The 25,657-nt window shown below is 41.3% G+C and overlaps 1 protein-coding gene across 4 annotated transcripts in view; it reads left to right on the top strand.

The window, feature by feature from the left end:
• The first annotated feature begins 20,009 nt into the window (after positions 1-20,009).
• Jakmip2 (janus kinase and microtubule interacting protein 2) overlaps positions 20,010-25,657 on the top strand; it is a 43,737-nt gene continuing 38,089 nt past the window's right edge. For all 4 annotated transcript variants that reach the window (XM_035439042.1, XM_035439043.1, XM_035439044.1 and 1 more), the window contains exon 1: positions 20,010-20,138. In XM_035439042.1, the coding sequence (XP_035294933.1) occupies positions 20,010-20,138 (129 nt within the window). The remainder of the gene's footprint in view (positions 20,139-25,657) is intronic.

Genomic DNA, 25,657 nt, shown 5'->3' on the forward strand with positions numbered 1-25,657 from the left:
TCCATGTGGGAAGTCCACTTTCTCCCAGAATACCTGCCAATTATGATTTGGTCTCTGGTATTTTGTGGATCTTTCTTTCCATGCACAAGGCTCTAATGTGACTGAGGCTCAAAGGGGTTGCTGAAAGCCCTCACACCAACTGACTTTTCAAGTCTCGTCCTGGCCAGGCCAACTCAGACATTTTGCCATGTTCAGTAGCTCACTTGGGGAAACAGGGGGAGGGGGGCTGATGCCTCTCAGTTAACTCTAGGAAAAACTCTAAGGATCTCAGCTTCAAGCTTCTGCACTAGGAATCTTCATCTGTCCCCACTGCTTACTCTGCTAAATCACTCACTGTGCCTGCTGTATCTGGTCTCTAGTTGCGTCTCCTCTGCTAGGATAGTCTTGCTGGTGTCTAGGATGAGGAAGGACACCTTGCAGGCAGCTATTGTAGATGCCAGATGTGAGCGATGTGCGCTGCTTCTTTGTGCAGGCAAATTCCAACCCTAGCTCATGTCAGTTGTCTTTAGCCCTTTCCTTCTAGGAATAGTCTGTTGTTTTTCTCTTAGGCTTGTTTCTTTCACTGAATCACACATAGGTGGCTTCTAGTCCTGTATTTTACCTGGGAATCCCTGTGGTGTTCTATAATTAGATCCAGTGATGAGGAGCATCGTAATTCTTCTGCTTTTAGAGAGAAGGCGTTTGTTTTATACTGTACCGTTTTATAGTATCTATCATCAGTGCTAACACTGTGATTACATTGGCCAGTGTTATCACTACACCCAGCCTTTTAAAAAGTCAGCTCTTCTGAATCAAACTAAATAAAAAGCCTACCAAGCCTGCTGAGACAGAGATCTTTATTTTGCTTTCTAGTGAACTCTTGGTGGTGTCTCCAGGCCACAAATGACAAGTACTATCTTCTCTTGTCACTTACAGATTTACTGATACATCCAACTCTTTCTTCTGTTTGAGAAACATTTATTGACTACTGCACATCATTAACCCAGTGCAATCTCAGCTTCCACGGGCTTCTATCTTCCGGGCAGAAACAGAAAACCAAACATCTGCTTACAAGCTGTGACAAACAACCCATGCTAAGTAAGCATGTCCTGAGGAACAGGCCTTGATCTCAGAAACCAGGTGGACTTCTGTGTGAGTTTCTTACAGCTACAGTAAGAAATTACCACAACTAGATGGCTTAAGATGACAGGCATGTATTCTTTCAGACCTCTAGAAGAAAGTGGTGTGAAATTGCATGTTCTTTCTACAGGCAGGAGGCAGTCTGCTCCTTGGATTGTAGACAAGTAGCTCCCATCTCGAGTTCTTCTTGTCCCCTGTGTGTATGTGTGTTTCTGTCAAGATTTCCCTTCTCTCAAAAGGACACCAGTCATTAGATGAGCACTTCCCCTCCCCCCCCCCAATCTAAGATGTTCCATCTTAACTTTGCTTCATGTGTAAAGTCACTATTTTGAAATAATGTGACACTTCTGGGGAGCTGGTTATTAAAAATGTGTTTGGAGGTCATAACTCCTCCTCTTAGATTAGCTTCCTCGAGCCCATTACATTTGAGATGAAGTACAAAAATCTAAGAAAAGGAATTCACTTTGAAGGTAGTGGGCTTGCACAGTCCCTGAGGTAGGATGGGGTGTCTCATTTGAATATGTGAAGTCAAACACATCCCCAGGTAACACAAATGCAGACTCAAGCACATGCTGTCATGTAAAGAATACTGCCCCCTGCCCTTCACTGGAGGTGTGAACATCACAAACATGATTAATCTTTGTGCCACTCTACTGCCAATCAATGGAGAAGGAAAACCTTGGCCCTTTTCTGGCTGGACTTCAGGAGAGAAGACCCCAGAGGTACAGCCTTCTTCAGAGCCAAAGCTTGGATTGTGCTGCATGAACGCCCTGTTAAAACATAGCGGTTCTCAACCTCCCTAATGCTGTGACCCTTTAGTACAACTCCTCATGTTGTAGTGGCCCCAACCATAAAAGTACTTTGTTACTACTTCAGAACTGTAATTTTGCTACTTTTATGAATCATAATATAAATATCTATTATGAAAATCCCATAGGGGTCAACACCCAGAGGTTGAGAACCACTGATTTAAAGGAAGATTGATGAGGTCAAACTTAGCCTTGTGACAATTCAGACAAGTGGCCACAGATTTTAGGTCCTCACCTAAAAACCCAATATTCATAATGAAAAAACTAGTATTCACAGAGTGAAGACAGCTGTATCTTCCTCAGGGTATCATTGTGAATATTAGATCTGAAAAAGCACATTCCAGTTTTTAAATCTTTAATGAAGAGGAACAATGTGAACAAAGATTTAAAAAAAATAATCGACCTTTTAAACTTGGAACAATTTAACAAAAATACTTCCTCAGTGAAAACAGAAGCTGTATTGGGGAGAAGAATTACAGATAACTTTCTCAATCTGCACCCCACTGGAGGAAGTAGGGAGATTGGGGATGACATTACCATGTGATCTGGGCACAGTGGATTCTATGAGGAAGCTTCTGGGAGTCATTTTAATGGCTGACCACAGGCATGTTAGTTTATGGCTAACAGTCCTTTCTCCCAGTCTCAGGCAGTGCTTGAGTATTCAAAACTTGTTTCAAAAATAAAACTGATGCAGTCGGGGGAGGTTTTAGATATAAACCTTATTATAGGCAGGCACACTGGCACAAGTGGCTTGTCACATTAACTGCTCTTGGGAAGGCTGGAGGGAGGAGGTGACAAGACAATAATAAGCACAGAAAGGGAGAAAGCAGGTCAGGCTAGAGCTCCACCAGCCAGCCCTGAGGCAGCCTGGACTGGAGAGAAGCTGGACAGCACTTATTCTCACTCAGAACCAATCCTGGGTCTGCTGATGAGATTCAGAAACAACAGCCCAGGTCTATCATTCTCTGGCCATGAAACTGAGAGAATGACATGGGACTCACCTGCAGGATTGGAACCACATTCCTTGAAGACCTTCAGACAGGGAGCATGAGAAAGAAAGATATTTAGATTCTGGGTACAATGGAACACTTGGACTTTATGTTTTTCCAAATGTTTTTGTGTACTTATATAAACACACATATACACAGAAACATGCATGTGTATATATATATATATATATATATATATATATATATATATATATACACACTTATATAAGTATGATGTAACTCATTTTTTCATGAATGGCATTACTTTGCATATTATTATTTGGGAACTTAATCATATACTTGGAAGTTCACCTAGTCTGTTGGCCAGTATAGGTGAACCTACATATTTTAAAGTCACTGCATTGTGTCTTGTAGACTTTATACAGATGTTCTCTCTTACGTGGACATGGGTCCATACCTAATTTTTAACTTCTAGAGTACATTGTTTGCTCACCATGAAGGCTCTCTTTCTCAACTTTAGTTTCCTATAAAATATACACATTTGTCTCATGCTCCTAAATATAAACTCCATGTGGACAAGGACCTTTATTGTTTTCAAAGATCTCCCTTCAGCCACTAAAACTGTCTACCAACACAATTATTCATTGAATTAAGTGTCCTGTGGCCAGACTCTGCCTCTACAGACAGTGAGGTGCATCCACATTGTCCTCTTCTTAGTCAGGTAGCTCTGTGAGAGCAAGGACAGTCACTTCACCTCTTCAAGCTGCAATGAAGGCACAAAGCTTTGCACAGGGACAAGCTCAGTTGCTTTCAGAGGTGAACAGTTTAATAGACAGCTAGAGGGGACTCAGCACAGTCCAACAATTTAGGGTACTGCCATTCCAGTGCAGAGCAGCCTAATGAGGACTCCTCTCCAATTCCTTCTGATCCCTCTTTATTCTAAGACATGATGGTACCATCTCTGTGCTGGAGTTTTGTAGAAGCATCTAAACCCAGCTCCTTGCTACCACCCTCATGCTAATTTATTTTTCTATTCTGACTAACACAGGCGGAGTAAGAAGCTAAGGACCCAGGCAGATCAGGACATCTCCCCTAACACCCTCAGGGGCTCCCCACCCTCTTTGAGTAGAAGCCAGAATAGATTAAAAGAAGTCTAAAAGGCACAGCATGGTCTACATATGCTGCTCTTCCATTAATGCCAGCCCTCAGCTTGGCTGCTGTCCTGGCTCCCTCCTCACTCTAGCCTCCTGGCTTCCTCCAGTTCAAGGATTTGGACACTTAAACCTACTCTGGAGTCTTATGTTAGCTTCCTCCTTAGGCTCCCCCATGGCCTAACCACTCCCTTCCAGCCTTCAAATAAATCCCAGTAGCCTAATTCACTCTCTGACCTACATAAGTTTCTTTTGGTTAAACAAAAATAAACACTTATTCATTATACTAAATTACATACACTAGAATGAATAGAACTATAACATCTACATACATGTACATAAAGTACTCTTACTTATTCCATGTTACTCCCTCTTCCCCTACCCTCATCAACTTTATTTCCTGTTTCCTTTGTCTTCTCAACTAGCTCCTATTCTGCTTCTTCCTCTGTGTTTTTTTCCTTAACACATTATGATACTCCAGCACTACATGCATATACTTGTGTATGTATGTATGTATATATGTATGTATGTACGTGTGTGTATGCCTATTGTGTGTTCTCTCAACTAATGTTAGTTCCATAAGTCAATGAAGTATAACAATAAATGATTGATTGACTGATTTCTGACCCTTTTATGCCAAGAACAGAGCTCAGCAGCTATCTTAGGTTTGTATTGCTGTAAAGAGACACCATGACCATGGCAACTCTTACACAGGAAAACATTTCATTGGAGTGGCTCACATACAGTTCAGAGTTTAAGTCAATTATCATGAGACATAGTGGCATGCATGCAGACAGTCATAGTGCTGGAAAAGTAGCCGAGTGTCGTACATCTTGCAGGCAACAGGGAGTGGTGTTTCTCACTGGGAAGTATCATGAACATACATGAGACCTCAGAGCCCACCTACACAGTAACACACTTCCTCCAACAAGGCCATACCTACTCCAACAAAGGGACACCTCCTAATAGTGCCAATCCCTGTGAGATTATGGGAGCCAATTACATTCAAATTGCCACATTCCACTTCCTGGCCCCCATAACCTTGTAACAATACCATAATGCAAATATTCATTTATTCCAAATTCAAAAGTCCCATAGTCCTTCACAACCTCAACAATGTTTAAAAGTCCAAAGTCCAAAGTCTCTTCTGAGATTCATGTAATCTCTTAACTCTAATCCCCTATAAAATTAAAGTCAAAAAAATCACATACTTCCAACATATATTGGCACAGAATATACATTACCATTCTAATATGTAGAGTAGTGAAGGGGGCATAGTGAGGAAATACTGGACAAAAGCAGATTAAAAACCAGCTGAGCAAACTCTAAACTCTGCATCTCCATGTCAGATATCAAATGCTCTTCAGATCTCCAACTCCTTTCAGCTTTGTTGACGGCAACAAACTTCTTTCTCTTGGGCTTGTTCCACTCCCTGTTAGCAGATTTCCTTTGACGGGTATCCCATGACTCTGACATCTCTAACATCTTGGGGTCTCCAAGGCAATCCAGGCTTCAACTTCACAGCTTCACACAATGGCCTCCATTCAAGGAACCCCAGACACACACCTTGTCTTGGGGGCAAATTCCATAGCCCCTTTCTTTTCTCCTTAACTCCATAATCTTTGGCAGAAGCTGCCAAGTTCTGCTTACTGGGGCAGGAACACGGCCGGCTTATTCAATTACACCTTCACCAGCTTTCTGTGCTTCGTTGCCTAAGCTTGTCTGTCCTGAAACTAGATCTCTAGATCAGGCTGGCCTCAAACTCAGATATCTTCAAACCTCTGCCTTCAACTGCTGGGATTAAAGGTGTGCACCACCACACCTGGCTCTAAGTTTTTCTTTAGTTCGTTTTTACAAGTTGGAAACTTAGCTGGGTAGGATCTTGCCTGAGGCTCTCACTGTAACATTTCTTAATCTGTTTAATGGCCTTGAACACAGGATTTAGTTCTATTCCACTTCCTTTTCTTCTTAAATTTTATACTTTGTAATTTACCCTGTTCATCTTGTTCCTTCCATTACAAGTTTTCCTTAGCATTACCACTAAGAACCAATTTTAGCCTATACTAGGCTGTTTGGGGACATGGTGCCAACAGAATTGATCCAATACTCTTCACTTTAGCCTCAGGCAGACTCTTCAGACAAGGCATAAAGGCAGGCACATTCTTCATCAAAATAGTACAAGAATGATTTCCAGGCAATGTGCTAAAATTCTTCTCCTCTGAACATCTCGATCTAGGTACCCACAGTTCAACAAGTCACATTCAGTAATACTGTTTTCTATGTTCCTACTAGTAGGGCCCATTAAGAAACATTTTCTATGACAAAATACCAAAGTTGATATACTCCAAACAAAAACGTGGTCAGGTCTATCACAACAATACTTCTGTCTTGGATAGCGTTTCTATTTCTGTGAAAATACACCATGACCACAGCAACTCTTATAAAGGAAAACATTTAATTGGAATGTCTTGCTTACAGTTCAGAGATTTAGTCCATTATCTTCATGGTGTGACATGGTGGTATTCAGACAAGCATGGTGCTGGAGAAGTAGTCAAGTATCCCACATCCTGCAGGCAACAGGAAGTGGTGTGTCTCACCAGGCAGTATCTTAAGCATATATGATACCTTAAAACCTGCCTCCACAATGATACACTTCCTCCAACTAGGCCATACCTATTCCAACAAACAGTGTTACTCCCTGTGAGATTATGGGGACCAATTTCATTCAAAATACCACAGTAGCTATAAATTCAGTGCCTTAATAGTGGTCAAGCTGGCTTTAATTTGGAGCATTTTCACCCTTGTTGCTCAGTGAAACTTCCAGCAGTGTTCTCTGAGAGGTGTTCTGCATGTCTAAGATACTCTCCAACCAAATGCTTTGGATTCAATCCTTACTCCATTGTTCTGGACAGAATTTTCATTATATTTAAATCCACCCAGTTACTCCACCTGAATAGATAAAATGGAATATTTCTGATGATTATGTGTTACTACTTTTTACAATTTATCAGACTTAGTATGAACTAACCATTTCAACAATGTAAGAAGTCTATGAACCACATCCCTAGATTCAGACATCTGAACCTGTCTTGTTTAATCATCTCTAATGATCATTAGGAATAGCATAGCTGTTCTCTGTATACTGTTATAGAAGTAATGGATGCTCTTGTCTGTACCCTATTTTACATAATAAAATATTAACTGAGAGGTTATAAGTACCACAAATAGAAGAATTTTCAATTGAAATGCCCTAAACCATCAAGCCCATTAGGCCTCTAAACCTTAGTAACTGAGTGTGATGTGCAGCCATTTCTGAACTATTTGAAGTAGTCAGCTGTCAGGAGACATGGATTGAGCTGATGAGTAGCTCATAGACATATGAACTGTATGATGATGGGCAAATAGCAAAAACAGGGTTCAATATCCTTATTTGAATAATAGGATGTGTCTTCCTCACAAATCTATTTGGTGAAATACTTGGCCAGGGGTAAAAACTGTGTGAAAGTGTCCAGAATATCACAGTGATGGATGACACACAACCAAATGTAAACATTCCCAATACTCACAATAAGAAATGTGTATCTTAGCTGGACACAGTGCCTGCATCTGTAATTTCAGCATTTGTAAGGGTGAGGCAGGAGGATTGCCATGAATGAGTGTGAGGTCATCTTTGGCTTCATTGTAATTTCCAGGCCAATCTGTGTTATAATGTGAGACCCTGTCTCCAAAAACTGAAATAGAATGAGACAAAAAGAAAGAGATGTACATAGTAAAGTTGATGTGAGATGCTTTTCAGCTGGGGGTTAAACAGAAAGCCTCCTGCATGCTGCTCTCATAGCCCCTCAACAGAGCTATTTTTAAGCACTGTGTTCCACTTCACAGAACAGAAAATGGAACACTCTTCTCCCACAATAAGTATCCCATTTGAGGTATAAGAATACTGAAGAATTTAATATCATTCATAAAAAGGGGCCCTTTCAAAAACCTCCCTTTTTCCTCCATTTTACTTCCATGCCCATGTCAGGCAACAGCCTTGATCTATTCCTAGTTCTCCCTGATTCTTCTCTTGTAGCTTTTCTTCTATCCTTCCCTCTTCTTCAGACCACAAGGCAGCTCCGCTGTCATCTTCCAAGACTCAGTTTGGCCATCCTTTCTGCCTGAAGTGTTGTTCTCCCCAGGGAGCAGATCCCCCTCCTCTGTGCACCCCAATGTCAGACATGCAGCTCCTTTGGTTCTCATTGAATCTGCAGATGACAGTTTATTATTTACATGTTGGCCTCCCAGGTATGGGGGGAGTAGAGAGGCTTCATACATCATACACTGTGGGGTGACTTTCCCTCCTCCATCAGAGCACTGAGCAGATAACGCATGTCAATACCTTAGCACAGTGACCAGCAGTAATGCATAGTCAGTGGCCACGGTGGTGATGATGACAAGCAGCCTGGGATCCTTATCCTTTACAGCCTGAGGTGAGTCAGCACAGGAGGTGTAGAATTATCTTTACCAAAGCTATTGCAGTCAAGGATATGACAGGCCAGGACACCAGCACTTTGTAACACAGAAAATTGCTTACTACACACATGGGGCATTCTTGAACCTCCTGACATTCTGAGCTGTGGAGGAAAATGGCCCTGAGGCTTCATTTTTCCTAACAATGCTGTCTAGAGAAATAGATTAAAACCGAAAATGAAAAAGTGTCGTTCCAGGTATCTGTGCCAGATAGTAATAAATCAAAGAAAATACTGAGGGCAGATGTGTTTCTCAAATAGAGATTGCTAGCATTTGAAAATATCTTGCTTAATTTTCTCGGGGCTCACATATTATTTGGGCATTGCAACATTTAATGAGGGGGAAGCAAGCCTCTGCCAATCATAAATGTGACCTATGACCACCCCTGGAACAGCCATGTACCTGAGGAATGACACTGAGGCAATTGACAGAACTCACTATTCTTCCATCAGCACTGCCACTCAGGCTTTTGCATGTTTTCAATAAATCTTTTGTTTTCGTGTATCTGCTATCAGGCGCTGTGCCCAACAATGAAAATAGAGGCATGGATAGGCCCAAGGAATTCTTGTGTCTTCCAACCAGAAGAAATTGAGCTCCTAAGCGAGGGAGGGAAGAGTGTAGGGAATGCAGTTTATTTTCATGGGAGGAGGCAGGAAGGCTTCTTTAAGAAAGGCAGGCTGAGAGACAACAGTGTCCCTGGTGATTTCCAAAATAGTATCTATTTAAGCTCAGGTCTAGTCGACCTCTTTGTTTAGTTCCTGAGAGGGAGCCAACATGCACTTAGTGGATAGTTCTACTCATTTGATGCTTAGCAATCCAGGTTTGTAGCAAGATGTAGCTCTGGTCTGTATGTGACTAAGGACTGTCTCCTGAAACTACCTCAGATTTGGAACAATGTATCTACTTGGATCTCAGCTCTCATTTGTGTCAGTCAGTTGTATTCAGCCTCACCCCTGGCTTCAGTTGATTGCCCGTCTGTACCTTTTCTTCGTTCCATTTCCTTCTCTGGATTCTTTTGTGTTTTTCTTTTTTCTCCCTAAGCAATATTCGATTCCCATTATAGAAGCAGCACAGTCATCACTGTAGATATCTTTGGAATGGGGAAGAAAAGCTTCAGGAAAGTTGTGATATCTCACCATCTGACATTAAGAAAGCTGATGTCTGGTTTCTCTTTGAATGCTTATCTTTACATCACTGTAAGATAAGCTGTCTGTTCTTTCTTCAGTGTCATAGACCCTACTGAATTGAAATTTACTTCCTTCAAGTGCTTTGGTATTGATTTCAGAAGACACCTGTAGGTAAATAGGTGAATAAATAAACCAGGGATAAAAAGAAAGTGCTGTTGTTCCTCACATGTGAGTCTTCAAAGAAAAAGACTATTTCAGATACAATACTTTTGATAGTTGTATTCATAAACTCCTGGAGCAATGCTGTCCTAGCTATATTGACTTTGCTTCTAGATTACATGATCAAGGGCAAAGTCTCCATTGCATTCTTGATTTTTTTCTCTTCAGTCTAATATTTATAATGTGCAGTAGCGGGGATGTGAACACACACTATGTAATTTAGTGCCTGACTTTGGTTTTAAAGTCCCTGAAGTGTTTATGTTTTTCCTAAACCACAAGGGGTTTTGGGGGTATACTTTTTGCATTCTTTGTTGTCCCATGTGCTAGTTTTGTGTTGTCTGTAAATTCCACTAACTCACTGCTGTCCAACAGTCAACATATTATCTGGGCTTTCACTTGTAACAGACCAGGCAGAGAGAAACAGCAACATGCAGAAGACCACCAAATGTATCGCGATGATGCTGTACACCTTGCTTTGAGCTTTAGTGAGGAAATTACGCCTCTGCATGTCTATACAGGCCCCTCTGCATGTCTATACAGGCCCATGCACTTACACTACACACACACACACACACACACACACACACACACACACACACAGAGAGAGAGAGAGAGAGAGAGAGAGAGAGAGAGAGAGATTATCTTATTAATTTCTCCTTAATCTTGAGAATTTCATACATGTGTACAATGAAATATGATCATAATCACCCTTCATTTCCTGTATCCAGCTCCCTTCAAATCCCTCCCCCCAACACCAACATACTCCTTTCCTGACTCCACATCCTTTTCGGATAACCCATCAAATCCAATTATTACTGCCCCAATGAATATGGGGTTGGGGCCATTCACTGGAGTTTAGGGAAATCTAACAGTGTTGACACACTGAATGAATGATTCTTACTCCCCATCAGCTATCTATTATCAATAGCTGGCATGGTCCTTCTGACATGTATGCTGGATTTTTGCTGAGCAGATCTTGTACAGGTCATATACAGGTAAGCACAACTGGTGTGGAGAAAAGAGTGCTATAGCCAGGTTAAGCCCAGAGGTTTGCATTTCCCAGTGCTTGTCCTTATAGACCTGCTCTTAAATTCGTTACATTCTGTCTGCTGACTCTTTCTTGATGTACCCCGAGTCTGCTGCAGGGAGGGACCAAGAAAGATATCCCATTTAAGCACTTCAGTCTCTTAACCTAAGCACTTTGCATCTCTCCACTGACTGTTGCCCTCTTCAATAACACACTTCTGTTGGGTGCAGCCCAGATCCATTGGTACAAACACCAAGGTTTAGAATGAGATCTGACATCAGGACCATTCAGTAAAGCAAGTTCTACCTTAGGACCAAGGACCTCCCCAGCCATGGGCTACAAAATAGCACATTTAATCCCCTTCTTTTTAAAACAACAGATTCCCAATAAGGATTAGACAATATGCAAATCAGTACCTAGGCCATCAGGACTTGCTCTTTTTCTTCACCTCTTCCCTTTTATTTATTTATTTTTTTGTTTTTGTGTCTTGGGTTTTGTTTTGTTGTTCGTTACCTTGTTTTTGAGACAGTGTCTCTCTACACAGTATAGTTGGTGTCAAACACACAAAAACCCTCTTTCTACAGTGTCATGAGTGTTGCTATTACAGCTGTGTTCCACCACACCAGCCTGAATCACATATATTGAGTGCCTAGAATGAACCACTCATATCAAACATAATAATCCATAAATTATTGTTGCCATGTGTCCTGTCTTCCAGATTTTCCTATCCCTTCCATGTTAGCCTTCAGGACCCAGCTTTACAAAGTCCTTCCATGGTGGTGAAGTCATCTATTAACTCTGAAATATTTATTCTGAATCACTTTGTGGCCACTGTTCTTAACAGTGGGATTCAAGATTCAACAAGGAGATGGCATCATGTGGACAGAATCTTAGACTCAGGGTACAACCCTTCTTCCTGTGTGTGTGCATGTGTGTGTGAGCACCTGAAATATCCTCACCATTGAGAACAGGAAGCTTCATTTAATGCATACATATTATACTATGTTCAACTGTAACATAATGTTTATGTATAATTATTTTTCAGAGATGGTATCTGAACTGATTTTTGTGTTTGTTTATCCTATGGAGAATAGTCTATAGAGTTAGGATAACCACTTTAGTAAACAACAAAACTTTTATTTCAAGAGGCCATCAGTTGGAACACACACACACACACACACACACACACACACACACACAGACAGGAGTCCACTGGTAAAAACATTGGTTTCTGCAAGGAATAACTTTCAACACAGAATGTTATTTTGTAATTTTGTAACATTTATTTAATTTATTGCATGTTTCTCTTCACTCCCCAACCTCCCCCCATGTAGGTGTCTCAGAGCAACCTGTGAGAGTTAATTGTGCACATCTAACATTGGGGTGTGTTCTGGGGCTCAAATGCAGGTTGTCAGGCTTTTCCCAGCTAAGTCATTTCCTGACCTTCTCATTTTTTAAAAGGTCCACATTACTTTGAGGTTCATTAATATGCTATACCACAACACAAACAAAATGTTGTTAGCCAGTTACTATTATATGGAATACCGAAAATTAAATGGAGCTTTCATAATAGAACTATGTACATACATCTATGAATACTCAAAGCTATTTTATGCAAATTTATGTGCTTTTGTCTAAATAGTATTACACTAGTCATTATAAAATTTTGCATTGAAATTATTCTGCCTTTTTGTAAAAACAGCTGACATACTTGGGTCATCTTCTATTTATAGAAGTCTCTGTTTATGTTTGGTACTTCACAGAGGTGTCTTCTCCATAAGTTTTCTTTTTCTAAATTCAAGGTCTTTGGAAACTGTTACCAAGGAAACAGCTGGATAAGTTATGTATATTTCACTTATACCTAAAATAGAAAAGCTTGCTCTGGGTTATAAATATAATTCTATAAAACTTCCTCCAATGATCGGTGTGCTTTTCTGATCACACCATCTTGTCTTTAGAACTGTGCACATGTACAGTAATGCCTGCCTCAGGCAGAGGCTCCGAGCTTGTGTGTTCCTTGCTCTGTCTAACCTTAATCACTTCTTGATGAGTCGGGAGGTTCTTCCAGTGTCCAAGAGTTGATATTTGTCACTCCACAAGAGATGTATGGCACTTTGAATCTAGAGAGAGAATGAAGTAAAAATACTTGTCACACAGAGACTTACCTTTCCTCATGAGACTCAACCCATCCCCATGAAGCCCTTCTAAATCCAGACAAAATAATAGATGCAAGGCAAACCCTGTACCTAGGTGTAAAAGGGAGCTAGGGACTGTGATGGGCAGTGGTAACAATTAAGAAACCTTAGTGAATGAATGCACTTGTTAGAACACCTAAGTATTTCCAGCACTCAGAAGGTAGAGGTGGGGGTTGAGTTTGAGGCCAGCATGTTTCAGAAAAACAAAACAAATCAAAAAACAAACTTAGTTTGAGATCTACATAAAACTCCTTTCATTTTATTCTTTCATTAACTCTTGCATGAAACTTTGACTATTGCCTAAAATCCAAACAGCTATTCAAGAGTTCCCACAAAGTAGCAGCAATATCACACAATAAATCTTAATATATGTATCTGTACAATTGATATTGTGTTTCTCGGTCTTGGCATTTTCTGAGGGTAAAGACCAAGGTTTAGTAAATTGCATTTTGTAATATATGTTGTGGATAGATAGTTTTTGTACATAGATAAGCAAGAAGCTGTTTTACTCTTCAATGACAGCAACTGCCTACTGAAGAGTAACTGTAGTGCAAATGTGGCCGAGGATGTACAGAGAACTCAGTGTTAGAGAGCTTGTCTAATGTGGGCAAGGCCCTGCATTCAATATCTAATACTGTAAGAGCACAAAACAGAAATAAAATGAGTAGTTACATAATCATGGGCAGGCCACAGTCTCCTAACTCCTTGACCTGTCATCCTTCAGTGAGAGGGTCCTAAGGGGGATGATGATCAGAAGGAATGAGTATATAAAGAAGAAAATAGGGAAGTTCAGGATGAGAAGGTCTTAAACAGCTGATGACTCCTACAAGCAAGTTTACTTTTTAAAAAAGAAAATACAGTATCTTATATACATTTTTCAGGGGGAAAGTGAGACAGAAAGCTGTCACTTAGTGGGATGGTGTCAGTAGGAAGTTAACTGAGCAATGTTGCACAAAAGGAATGCAGGGTATCTCAAGAGCATCACAGATGCAGCAACCGATGACCACATTCCATTAGGGTAGGAAGAGTTGGGTTATCAGGATCTGAAGTCTTAGTTCCCCTAAGGCCCTGGTCCCAGCCCATTACTGGCTGTCAAGCCTGTCGTGATTATAGAGAAGAAGCTATGTTCCTTCTCTGCATATCAAGGTCTCAGGGAAAGCCTCTGGTTTATCTAGCCCCCAACAACCCCTGAAGCCCATTTTCAGAGGATTGTCATGAAAATCTAATTCTGTTGGGTCTTTTTTATATCTGAAATCCTACGGTAAAACAGGTAACTTTGGCCCTCTAGTCCCTGTCACCTTCTCCAAGCTCATCTTTTGCTGTTTGTCTGGTTACTCATGAAGCTCCTGCAGTGTTTTTCTCTCAACCATCTTTCATATTCCTTTTTACCTGAAGAACTTAATAGTCAATACTTCTGTCTAGGATGTTACTTCCCATTCTAACGATTGGATTAGATGGCTGACTCTTTTTTGCTTGTCTATCTCACCTTCCCTAAGTAATCTCTTCCTGCTCACCTGAATATAGGATATGATTCTTATAATCTATTGTCTGAGCAAATGTCACAGTTATTAAGCTACTGGCTTCCCCACCCCTCAGGAAGGACAGACATCTCTTCTTTCTAAGAACACTTATGTCCTGTAACAGGTACCTCACTAATTATTTGTAAATTAATGAGAATATAAATAATGAGTGACAACTGGTACAAAACATACCTTCATAATGAAACCAGAAATTCAGGCTTGGGAGTGATTTATTTTACAACAGGGTAGAGTGAAAAAGTGTGAAGGAGAGTGGCAAGAGGCAACATTTGATATGGTTTTGAAAGATAAAGCTGAAAGGATTTCTCCAGGGAGATGAGAGAAGAAAGGGGATATCAAGCAAAAAACTACATGACCAAATTCAAAAGTTTGCAGTAGATAATTGTCACCTGCCTGGGCCTTCACCTTCCACCAGACACTGCTTCCATTGGGCGTCCCTGGAAATCCCCCTTAGAGAGAATAGATGTTTCTTACATGTGTGGTAAGAGCTCTTTACATCCCTACAGTTTATACATGTGATTCTAAAATGAAATTTTGGCAAGTGTGTGCTGCATTAATATAATACTCTTTGTACTGATGGCATTGAATGTTAATTCTTAATATTTGCTACTGTATGTGAAAAAGGAGCCAATTTGGTGAGAGAATAGAAGGTAACAAAACATAAACATACAAGCCTAACAGCTTGCCATCCTGAAGATGCATAATGACTACTATACTAAGTATCAACACCTAACATAGGTGTAATGGATTGGAGAGCTACCCTCCCCCTCCAAACACACAACAACTATCCCTACATACAGGGAAACTAGGTCTCTGGAGTTAAAATGATTAAAGTGGCAGCCCTTTGTATTACATTTTTGCGCCTAACTCATGAACACACAGTGCAACACATCTGAATTTTGGGAGGGGTTAAGGGGCTGGAGCATGCCTCTACTGGCTGGCATGGATAATGTGCTCAGGTGTGATTTGGACATTTTAAACACTGACACCATCTCACTCAAAAGCATCAACTCTGGGAAGAAGAGAGGCTTAGACAAGCTCTCACAGCATCCTCAGGATGGACATTTTCCAATATCAATTATGCAGAACTGCTAGAGCATTTGACTGCACACATGTGAACTCTAGCTATTTCATATCACATTGCTTTCAAATCATAACTCAGTGGCAGCAGCCTTAGTGGAAAGCTTGAGGTTAATTACGACTTTATTCAGCTTCTAGCTCGAGGCAGAAGCAGCCACAAAGCCAAAGACCCCTGGGAATACTTATCCTGTCAATGAGAGCCTCACTTCCCTGCAAGCATAAGCATGAATTTCTTTGCTCTCTTCCAGGGTCTCTCCACCTTCCCTGACCCTTCTTTTTAAAACAAAGGAGTGATAAATTCTCTGGTTTTGTCCTTTATGTTTTAGCTGGTGTTTAGCAGAGTGTTATGTCCTTAAAGAACCATAAATATGACAATAAGAGCAATATTTGCTAATGTTTTCATCACACACTTCAATGCATTTATTCTTTGAAAGAGTCCAGTTTGGTAAGCACACTATAGTCAGAAAGGGTTTAGAAGCTTAGAAAATTTAATTGCTCAAGAATATACAATAAGGAGGTGTAATAGTCAGTTTTTCTGATTTTTTTTTTTTTTTTTGGTTTTTGGAGACAGGGTTTCTCTGTGGCTTTGGAGGCTGTCCTGGAACTAGCTCTTGTAGACCAGGTTGGTCTCGAACTCACAGAGATCAGCCTGCCCCTGCCTCCCGAGTGCTGGGATTAAAGGCATGTGCCACCAATGCCCAGCCAGTTTTTCTGATTTTAAATTCCAGGGTCTTGACTACCTCCTATCATTCCATTTCATTAAGGACAAGATGTAACTGTATTCTGTGCCCTCTCTGTCTGTATCCTGCTGGCAGCTAGAATCCTGCTATCTTTAAGAAAGTATTACTGTATCCTAAAAGGTTCAGAGACTGATAGATATGCATTTGAGTGTAAGCTCTGCCATTTCCTAGCTGACCAACATCTTCCAGGTTAACTAACCTTTTTAATGGTCAGTGTAAAACATAATGAGTAAATGCCAAAAAGGGTTTGATTAGAGTAGCTCAGTGAACTTGTGTGTGATACAGTGCCAGGCACTTAGGGAGAGGCAGTACAATGCAGGCTTTGTTCCCATACCAGCTGTTTTAGAAAGCATTCATGCCTTCTTAATCTGGTCCTGTGCTTTGATCATTCATCTGTTCATTGCTTCCTAGAATGAGTTTTGTCTCTGCAGATACAAGTCCCATCATAAAAACTAGAAGCTACCACTAGATAGGAGTGACATAAATGCTTCTTATCAACATTTAAAAGCCAGCCGCAGTAAATATCGACTATACATTGTTCAAATAATATTTTATTAATGCTTGAGAATTTAATTAAATGTATTTTGGCTGTACACCTCCAACTCCTTTCAGATTTATCCCTACCTCCATCTCTACTCAATCTTGTGTCTTCTTCTTCAAAAAAATAAAACTATTAAAGCCAATTTGTACTGCCTGTATATCCATATTGTCATGGCCATCCACAGAAAAGTTGCTCACCTACCAGGGGCTATGCCTTTTAAAAACCCTAAATTTCCTTTTCCTAGCAGATATCAATTACTCAAGCTCTGCAGCTAGCAATGGGACTTTGTGCCCTGCCCTCTGGCTGGGATTTTGTCTGGCATGAACTTGTGCAGGTCTTTGCATGCTGTCACAACCTCTGTGAGTTCATATATGTGTCCTAATTAGGGTTGTCATTGCTGTGATGAAATACTGTGACCAAAGCAAACTTGGGAAGAAAAGAGTTCATTTAGTTTGCAGGAAGTCAGAACAAGAACTCAAACAGGTGCAAGATCTTGGAGTCAGCAGCTCATGCAGAGTCTATGGAGGGGTGCTGCTTACTGGCTTGTTCTTCATGGCTTACTCAGCTTGCTTTCTTATAGAATCCAGCACCACCAGCCCAGGGGTGGACCCATACACAATGGGCTTGGCCCTCAACCATTAATCATTAATTATGAAAATGCCCTACAAGCTTGCTGTAAAGCACAATCTTATGGAGTCATTTTCTCAATTGTGGTTCCCTCCTCTCAAATGACTTTAACTTGTGTCAAATTGACATTAAGCACAATATTACCCTGTTGTGTCCTGAGTACACTATTTTGTTGGTGTGGTACAGATATCTCACTTAGGGCTGAGCACTCCACACTCTCTTATTATGAACTCCTGGACTAGTTGTGAGTCTCTGTGTCAATCACCATCTTCTGCCAAATAGCCTTCCCTAATGAGATCTGAGAGATATCCTAGTCTCCTTGTATAACAGCAAGGAACTTGGACTCAGTTTAATATCATGGCCATTTAACAGAGAAATTGTAGTTGATTGTCTTCTGGGACCTATAACCTGTGTAGCACAGCTTTTTAGCTCTCACAACAATGCCATGGTGGAATGTGCTATATCATTCCATGATTTGTATAGAGGTTTGCTCTCTCTTGCCACAATCTCATCTTCTCTGCATGCACGTGGTCACTGGGGACACTCCAAGGGACACAGCTACAGTGTTTGTAAATGATGGCACCCAGATCAGGATCCCAATCCTTGAAGCCAAATACCAGGGTCTTTGGAGAGCAGCAGCTGCTGGACCACATGGATGATCAGGAGAAGTCTCTTAGTTCTCACTGAGATCTCAGTGCACCACCACCCAATCCCTGGAAGCATACCCTGAAGGCCTAGTCTCCTGTCCTCCTCATTGATGGTAACAGTTGGATGTTCATAGTTCTCTCTACTCTGCCTTTGTTCTAATGCAGCATTTAATGACCCATAGTTAAGATGCACCTCCACTCTCCTCTTGTCAGGATTCTCGTTAGGTCTTCGTTACCTGAACAAATTGAGCAACCTCCTCTCCAGTGTCCACATCTCCATTCTCTCCCCAGTCTGTCACCAGAACGACTTCATCTAAACCTAGATACTCAGCAGTCAGGGATATCAGCTCTCCCCCACTGCTTATTGGATGATGAGTCCTATACTCTGAGATTGGAATTATTCTGAGTCTCCTACCAACTACCATTTCCAGTGTAGCCAGATTAGGACCACACTTAATCAGATCTTCTTCCTCCCCAAAATAGTCTCTGTGACTTTTCTCTGTTTTGTCACAACACCTGCCATTTTCTTGACCTAGAATGTTTTACCTAGGATATTAGCACCCACCTGTTCCTCATTACGAGGCTAAGGATGCTATCTTCTGGCACACTTCCTTATGTGTAGGCAAGGTAGATAGAAAGGTCCTTGTCTGTACTTGTAAAATACTTTATGTTTATTTTATAAAAACACGTATTAAAGTCAGGTACAATGCCACACACCTCTAATACTAGCAGTAATATTTGGGAGGCAGAGGCAGGTTGATCTCTGTGAATTTGCAGCCAGCTTGGTCTACAAAGCAACTTTCAGGCCAGCCAGGGATATATAGTGAGACCTTGTGTCAAAGAAAAAAAAATAAAGCAATCAAAACACCTACCAGAGAGGTCATTTAGGTATCAGTTCTGATGATGAATATAGGTAGGTATAGATCAGATAGATAGATGATACATGGATGGATGGATGGATGGATGGATGGATGGGTAGGTAGACAGATAGAGACAGATAGATATAGGCAGAAATTAGGGAGATAGGTGATAGATAGTAGGTAAATGGGGCATTGACTTGTTTTTCTGTCATAGAACTATGACTTAAAAAATGTAACATAATGTACTAGCAAAGCATTTAAAAATCACTGTAACAATATTAACTACGTGAGTGACTCAATCCAGGAATTCCACTTAGTTATTCCCCACAGTTCAAATCTTAACCAGTGAATACTATCCAGCTACATATATACTATTTTCTTATTTTTGAGGTATGAGTGCTAAGACATCTCCATATCTGTGCCTTCCTTTAAGGACTTTTACCAATGAGTGACACAGAGAAAAGACAGAAGAATGGGTTGGTGTTCCCAAAAGGGCACTAGGCAATGTGAAAGGCATACACTTCAGGTAAATGATTGTAGGTAGATGTTAGTGTAGTTGGAAATGTCATTGTGAGTTACCTACAAACTATAGTATAGAGGAGGTTCTGAACACAGAAATGCCTCAGGAAATAGCATTTAGAGGCCACTCTGGCTGGGATTGGATGGACTGGTGCAAACTCATTTCTTCACCAAGCAATCACTGTTGTCTCTATCTCTCCATAGGGCTTCTGGGGCAGCAGCCGAGAAGACCTTAGCAAGGAACACCACGCAGTAGTTTCTGCAACATCTCAGTCTTCGAAATGAAACAATAACATGGCAGTACCTGTCTGAGAGGATTAAAACCCAAAAGACTCCGTTTAGAAAGGAACAATGTCCAAGAAAGGGCGAAATAAGGGCGAGAAGCCCGAGGCACTCATTGTCGCCCTTCAAGCTGCCAACGAAGACCTCAGGACCAAACTCACAGACATTCAGATAGAATTGCATCAAGAGAAGTCCAAGGTGAGCAGGGGATGCTTGGGGTCATGGCTCTAGCCAGCCCTGGCTGTCTTCATGGACAGCAAACTCAGCAATTCCTTTGAATCCTGGGCTCTGATGCCTGAAGCCCAGAGACGGCCATATCAATAGATAATTTTTACTCCGAAAACATTCTTGATCACCAACTCACTGTCTTATTTCATTGTTTCATCATCCTCTTCTATTACTGTAAAAATTTAATTTTACCCCAAACCTATTTTACCCCATTTCAATGAAAATAACAAACGAGCTCAGAATCAGCTAGAGGTTATTTCTTCCTATGTCAGCTAAGTTTGGCCTTTATTAGTAAACTCCAACATGAAGTTTATGAAGGAAATATCTTTATCCCCATGGAACAAAGAGAAGCATGTTCCAACATTTAAAAGACATTGATTTGTGACTCAGAAGTTCTAGGCATTATTTTTTTTTTCTTCTTGGAAACAGACTTGGGTGTCTCAGTGGCTCTAGCTGTCACTTTGGTGATCAATTCTGTTCCTGCACAACCATCTCTCACACATCACTCTGCCAGAAAATGGCCTGGGGGAGCCCAGTAGGAACTGAGGTCCCTGAACCCATGATTTGGGTTAAATAGGTGACATAAGGAAACAGCATAGGAGATTCAGATTGGGGGGGGGACTCAGTTTTGAGGGTTAGTCCCTCACTGTAAGAACTTTTCCAGGTCTTGCCAGAATCTGGTTCATTCAGTTTCAGTTTCCCTGGGGCAAAGTAACATTTGAAGAGAGGCAGGCTCCTTTTAGTAAATAAAAAAATGGTGGTTACAGGAATGCTTGGGGGGAGGGAACACAAGATCCCACCACTGCCAGTATCCCACATGTCCAAGCTTTTTAAAATGATCAGCTCTTGAATTTGAATGAAGCCTGTCGTCCAGTACCCAGGACAGCATCCACAAGGGCAGGCATGTGTCACCCGCCCCCCCTTTCTCTGACAAGGCTCTGGCAGTAGGCCTCTTGACAAGAATGCATCTTCTCATTCCCTCTTCTTGGTACCCCCGCCCTCCTCCCCTTCCCAGGCAGTCAGTTACAACCTCAACACAGGCATTAGAGCAAAGCCCCTCTGAAGCAAAGGGACAGTGGAGGGCAAAGGAATCATAAAGCAATTTCATTATAGATAAATACGATTGTGTTTTCAAAGAAGCAGGCTCTAGGGGAGAAAAATGATCAAAGCCAAGGTAAGAATTTACACTCTTGGTTTAGCCCTGGGGCCCTTACAAGAAAATGACAATCCAGTTACTGGGAGAGAATGGAGTAAAGCCTGAAAACCTTTGATGGGCCATTACTCATCTTCCCAGCAAATCACATAATGCTTTTGGCATTTGCGGAATGCCCAGTATGCAGAGAACAGTCCATCGTGAGTGCTTTGGTTGATTTTATAAATAGCTACAACTTGCCCAATGTACACTATCCATCACACACTCCAATATGCACACTTCATCCTGGAACAGGCCCAGCTCTGACACTCGGCACCTGAGTGATCCTGTGCAGGTCTTCGAGTCCCACTTTACTTTCTTTCCCTTGTCTGTCAAGTGAGGAGGCCGAGGCGCCTGCTCACAATGAGTGTGTGAGGGAGTGAGGGCAGGCGGAGGAGTTAGTTGGTGTCAAGCATGGAAAATGAACTGTGCCGTTATCTCATCTGACCCACAGTTCTTCCCCCTCAGACAGGCGGTGTTGCTATTTCCGTTTGTATGAAGAAAGTACTTACCTGGTGTGTAGGTGGAACTCAAAGCTGCTTCCTAAATGAGCCTTCGTGACTCCATTACTATTGTAGTAGTTGGGTAGGAAAGCTCAAACCTGACTGGAGAAAAGCCTGTCTTTGCTTTGAACATTTAAGCCACCAAATACATGGCTGTTTTCCTGTCTGTGGATACCATGAGGCTACAATCCCATGCTCCCCGTGGTAAGAAGCTTACCCACTGGCTTCACCAGGGAATGTGCCTTGCCTCAGAACTGGGATACAGTTTAATGAGCAGTATGGGTGAGGTGACAAAGAGGATGAAGGGCAGGGAGCAGAGAACAGGGTTCTGAGGCACAGGCTGAAGCCAGCCAGCCCGGGTTGCAAGGCCTGGGAAGCTGCAGCTTCAAATAGAAGCTGCCAGGGGAAGCAGGCCCTCAGACTGCAAAGCATGTGACAGCTGGTCTCTTGGTCTTCACAGTATGTTGGGACAAAGACAGCCTGTGGGTACCATTCTGATTTCACTGGGGTGGGGGGAGAAAATGAACTTCAATATGCTTAGCTCACTTGCTTCCTGGTGGCCTCAAGTGGAGCCTCCAAAATGGCAATTCTCTTCTAGGAAATAGAAGAGATCAAGGGAGTGCTTGACCACCTAATCTCTGCCCACCTGCACCCCTTAAAAAATGAATGCAATCTTCTTTATCCTCCATTCTTAGAGCCCCTGGTTCAGGGTTCAAATTTGGAGTGTGGTATTTCCTCTCTGCACCTCTACCTCTGTTTTCAAGAAGTATAACTGTGTGAAAGAAGATACTAGAGAAGAGGGAAAGAGGGGAGGGGAAGGAAAGGGAGAGGAGATGGGAGGGAAGTGTGAAGAGGAAAGGAGAGAAGAGATTGTTACTGCAGGACTTGAAAGGTTTTCCATAAAAGAAGCCTGCTTCTTGCTGCTTCCCCTCTCAGTGCTTATGTCTGAAAGTTCCCAGGCTCCAGTGATAATCCCTGCTGGTTGTCTGTGAATTTATTCTCCAGGAACGTGCAAAGCAGATAATCCAAGCCTCAGCTTCAGATAGCTTGACCCCTCTAGATAACCCACAGCCCTTTCCTTGCCTTTAACTCCCTTCTGATTTTTAATCCTAGACTTCTATGAGTGCATTAAAACTCCCGCCACTGCCAAGTTTAACTTGGCAGAATTTAAACAGGTGTTTCTGAAGGCCAGACTAGAATTACTGACAGAAAACACAGTGTGAGCTCTGCATAAAGCAGGCATGACTCCTTCTTGTGTCCCATTGAAACCTTCAACACAGGGATTAGTTTTTCTTAGGAATCTCTTCCTCCCATAGAATCTCCAGAGCAGAAAGGATTTAAAAGTTCATCTTCACAGCCTTGTTCACTAGCCCTTGTCCTTGCCTTCCCAGCCCCTCCCCTTCTCCTTAAGGCCATGCTCACTCTAAATACATTTCAAGTCAAGACCCTATGTCACCAGCACCAGGGAACAGAAAGCATCCTAAGGAAACCCAGGTTTCCCTTTGGACATTTCTTTCTGTTTGAGAAGCAGTTACTACAGTCTTAATGTGGTATAGCAGTGTTAGTCATACATATGGGCATTTGCATTTTTGTTGGTGGTGGCTAGATATAACACTGTATAATCTATTACCATATATAACAATATTTTCAAAATGAACATGATAGTATCTACTGTTGCTTAGTCACTAGCTTTTGATACATTGAGTCATCTTCACCACAACCAGATGAGAAAGAGAACATCATCCCAATATGCCAATGGGAAAAAAAAGGCCGACAAGGTAAAGGAGTTTGCCCAAAGATTGAGAGAAGGCAGGCCTGGGCTATAGGCCAGACTTGGCTCTTGGCCACACTGGTCTGATTTCTGTGCTCATATAGAAATTGTTCCTTGCTTTCTCCCCTGAAACTGTGGGAAAACAAATATCACAGGAGTGGCCTGGAGGATAGAAGTACTAGTATGTACAATGCCTATTTTGAAAGTTGTCAACTACAGTAAAACATTTGGGGACACTGCTCGCCTATGGTTGAGTGTAAGTGATCTACGCAAAACACCCTCACTGATCAAAATGATTTCCATTTACTAAATAATTGTCTCCATTTCAAAATACCATTGTACATTTTACTCAGCAATAGCTCTTTTGTGTCATCACACATCTCAAGATCTATATTAGGAGATTTAAATCTTCTACCTTTAATGCCTAAATCTGTATAAATAAGCTCAGAAAAAGACTCTGCCTCTCCTGTCCATCCCCCAAATTGCATCCTTTGGCTATCCCTCAAAGTGAAGCACTTTCCCTGAGGAATTTAAAGGGAAAACAAGTCATGTCAAGAAATCCTGCAAATAATGGCAGTTTCCATGGCAACTGAAACAAATGTGAACTGTTTCTTTGTTTTGTGAATTCTCCCAAGTGATTGGCACCATGGCCAGCCTCTGTTTATGTTAGCTTCCCCTTTGGGTTGGAATATATTTTCCACACAGCTGTATTTTCAGAGTCTAACTTTTTTCTTCCTTTAATCTCCCTTCCTGCCGATACACATGAAAGATTACTATTTATAATATGGGAGAAAAAACATAATCACAGACAAAATCACAAGGAGATGCTATGTTAAGTACCTCAGGAGAATTTGACATAAGTCATTTAGGGTGGAGTGTCTCCTGTCATATCTAATAACAATATTGCTCTATACACTACAACGCTTTACAGTTCACACTATTTCCCCATGCATTTTTTAAATTGCTTTTATTTTATGTGCATTGGTGTTTTGCCTGCATGTATGGCTGTGTTAGGATGTTGGCTATAACCCTCTGGAGCTGGTGTTACAGACAGTTGTGAGCTGCTATTGTGGGTGCTAGAAATTGAACCTGGGTCCTCTGGGAGAACAGCCAGTGCTCTTAAACTCTGAACCATCTCTCCAGCCCCTTCCCCATGCATTTTAAACAGAGTCCTGGAAATATCTATTATAGGTATTTTTTGAATACTTTTCTTAGATGGTGAAACAGAAATGGAAACCCAGAACACCTTATCCATTGTCCATTTTCATTACAGTTTGTCACTGTCCTATGAATTGTTGTTTCCCTTGGTACCTTGTGATGCAGCAGCCTTGTGGTCATTATGTTCTTCCCAATGCTACCACAAACACTTACTGCTGAAACTCAGGAGGACTAAGCTCTCGTCACTCAAGTTAAAGGCGCATATATATATATATATATATATATATATATATATATATATATATATATGCTAAACTGAATTTCTAAATTAGAAAACAAAAGCCCTTTCTCTAAAAATACATACATTATCTAGAACAGAAATCAACAAATCTTCCTACAAAGTGGAAGACACTAAATATTTTAGGGTTATTGGCCAGACAGTCTCTCAAAGTACTCAATCGCTGTGTTATGACAGCAGCCCTAAATGATCTGTCAGTGGATGGGCATTTCTGTATTCCAATAGATCTTTATTCATAAAGACAGAGACAGTTTGGCCTATGAGTTCCAGTTTCCACATCTCATTCCTGGAAGATATCATTTTCTGTTTACTCTGGGAAGATGGGCATAAACTCTAGATTGTCAAGAACAGAGAGGCAGTTGGAAGGTGGTGGCACATGCCTGTAATCACAGTACTTGGGAAGTAGAGGTACATGGATCTCTGTGGGCTTGAAACCAACCTGGACTTCAGATAGAGTTCCAGCACAGCAAAGCTAACAAAAACAAAACAACAGGAACAAAAAGCTCAGAGAAACAACAAAAGAGGCATTGAGAACAGAACTAGGCATTCTTATCTGTTAGAGATTTT

This window comes from Cricetulus griseus, chromosome 2 (assembly GCF_003668045.3).
Source record: "Cricetulus griseus strain 17A/GY chromosome 2, alternate assembly CriGri-PICRH-1.0, whole genome shotgun sequence".
NCBI lineage: Eukaryota > Metazoa > Chordata > Mammalia > Rodentia > Cricetidae > Cricetulus > Cricetulus griseus.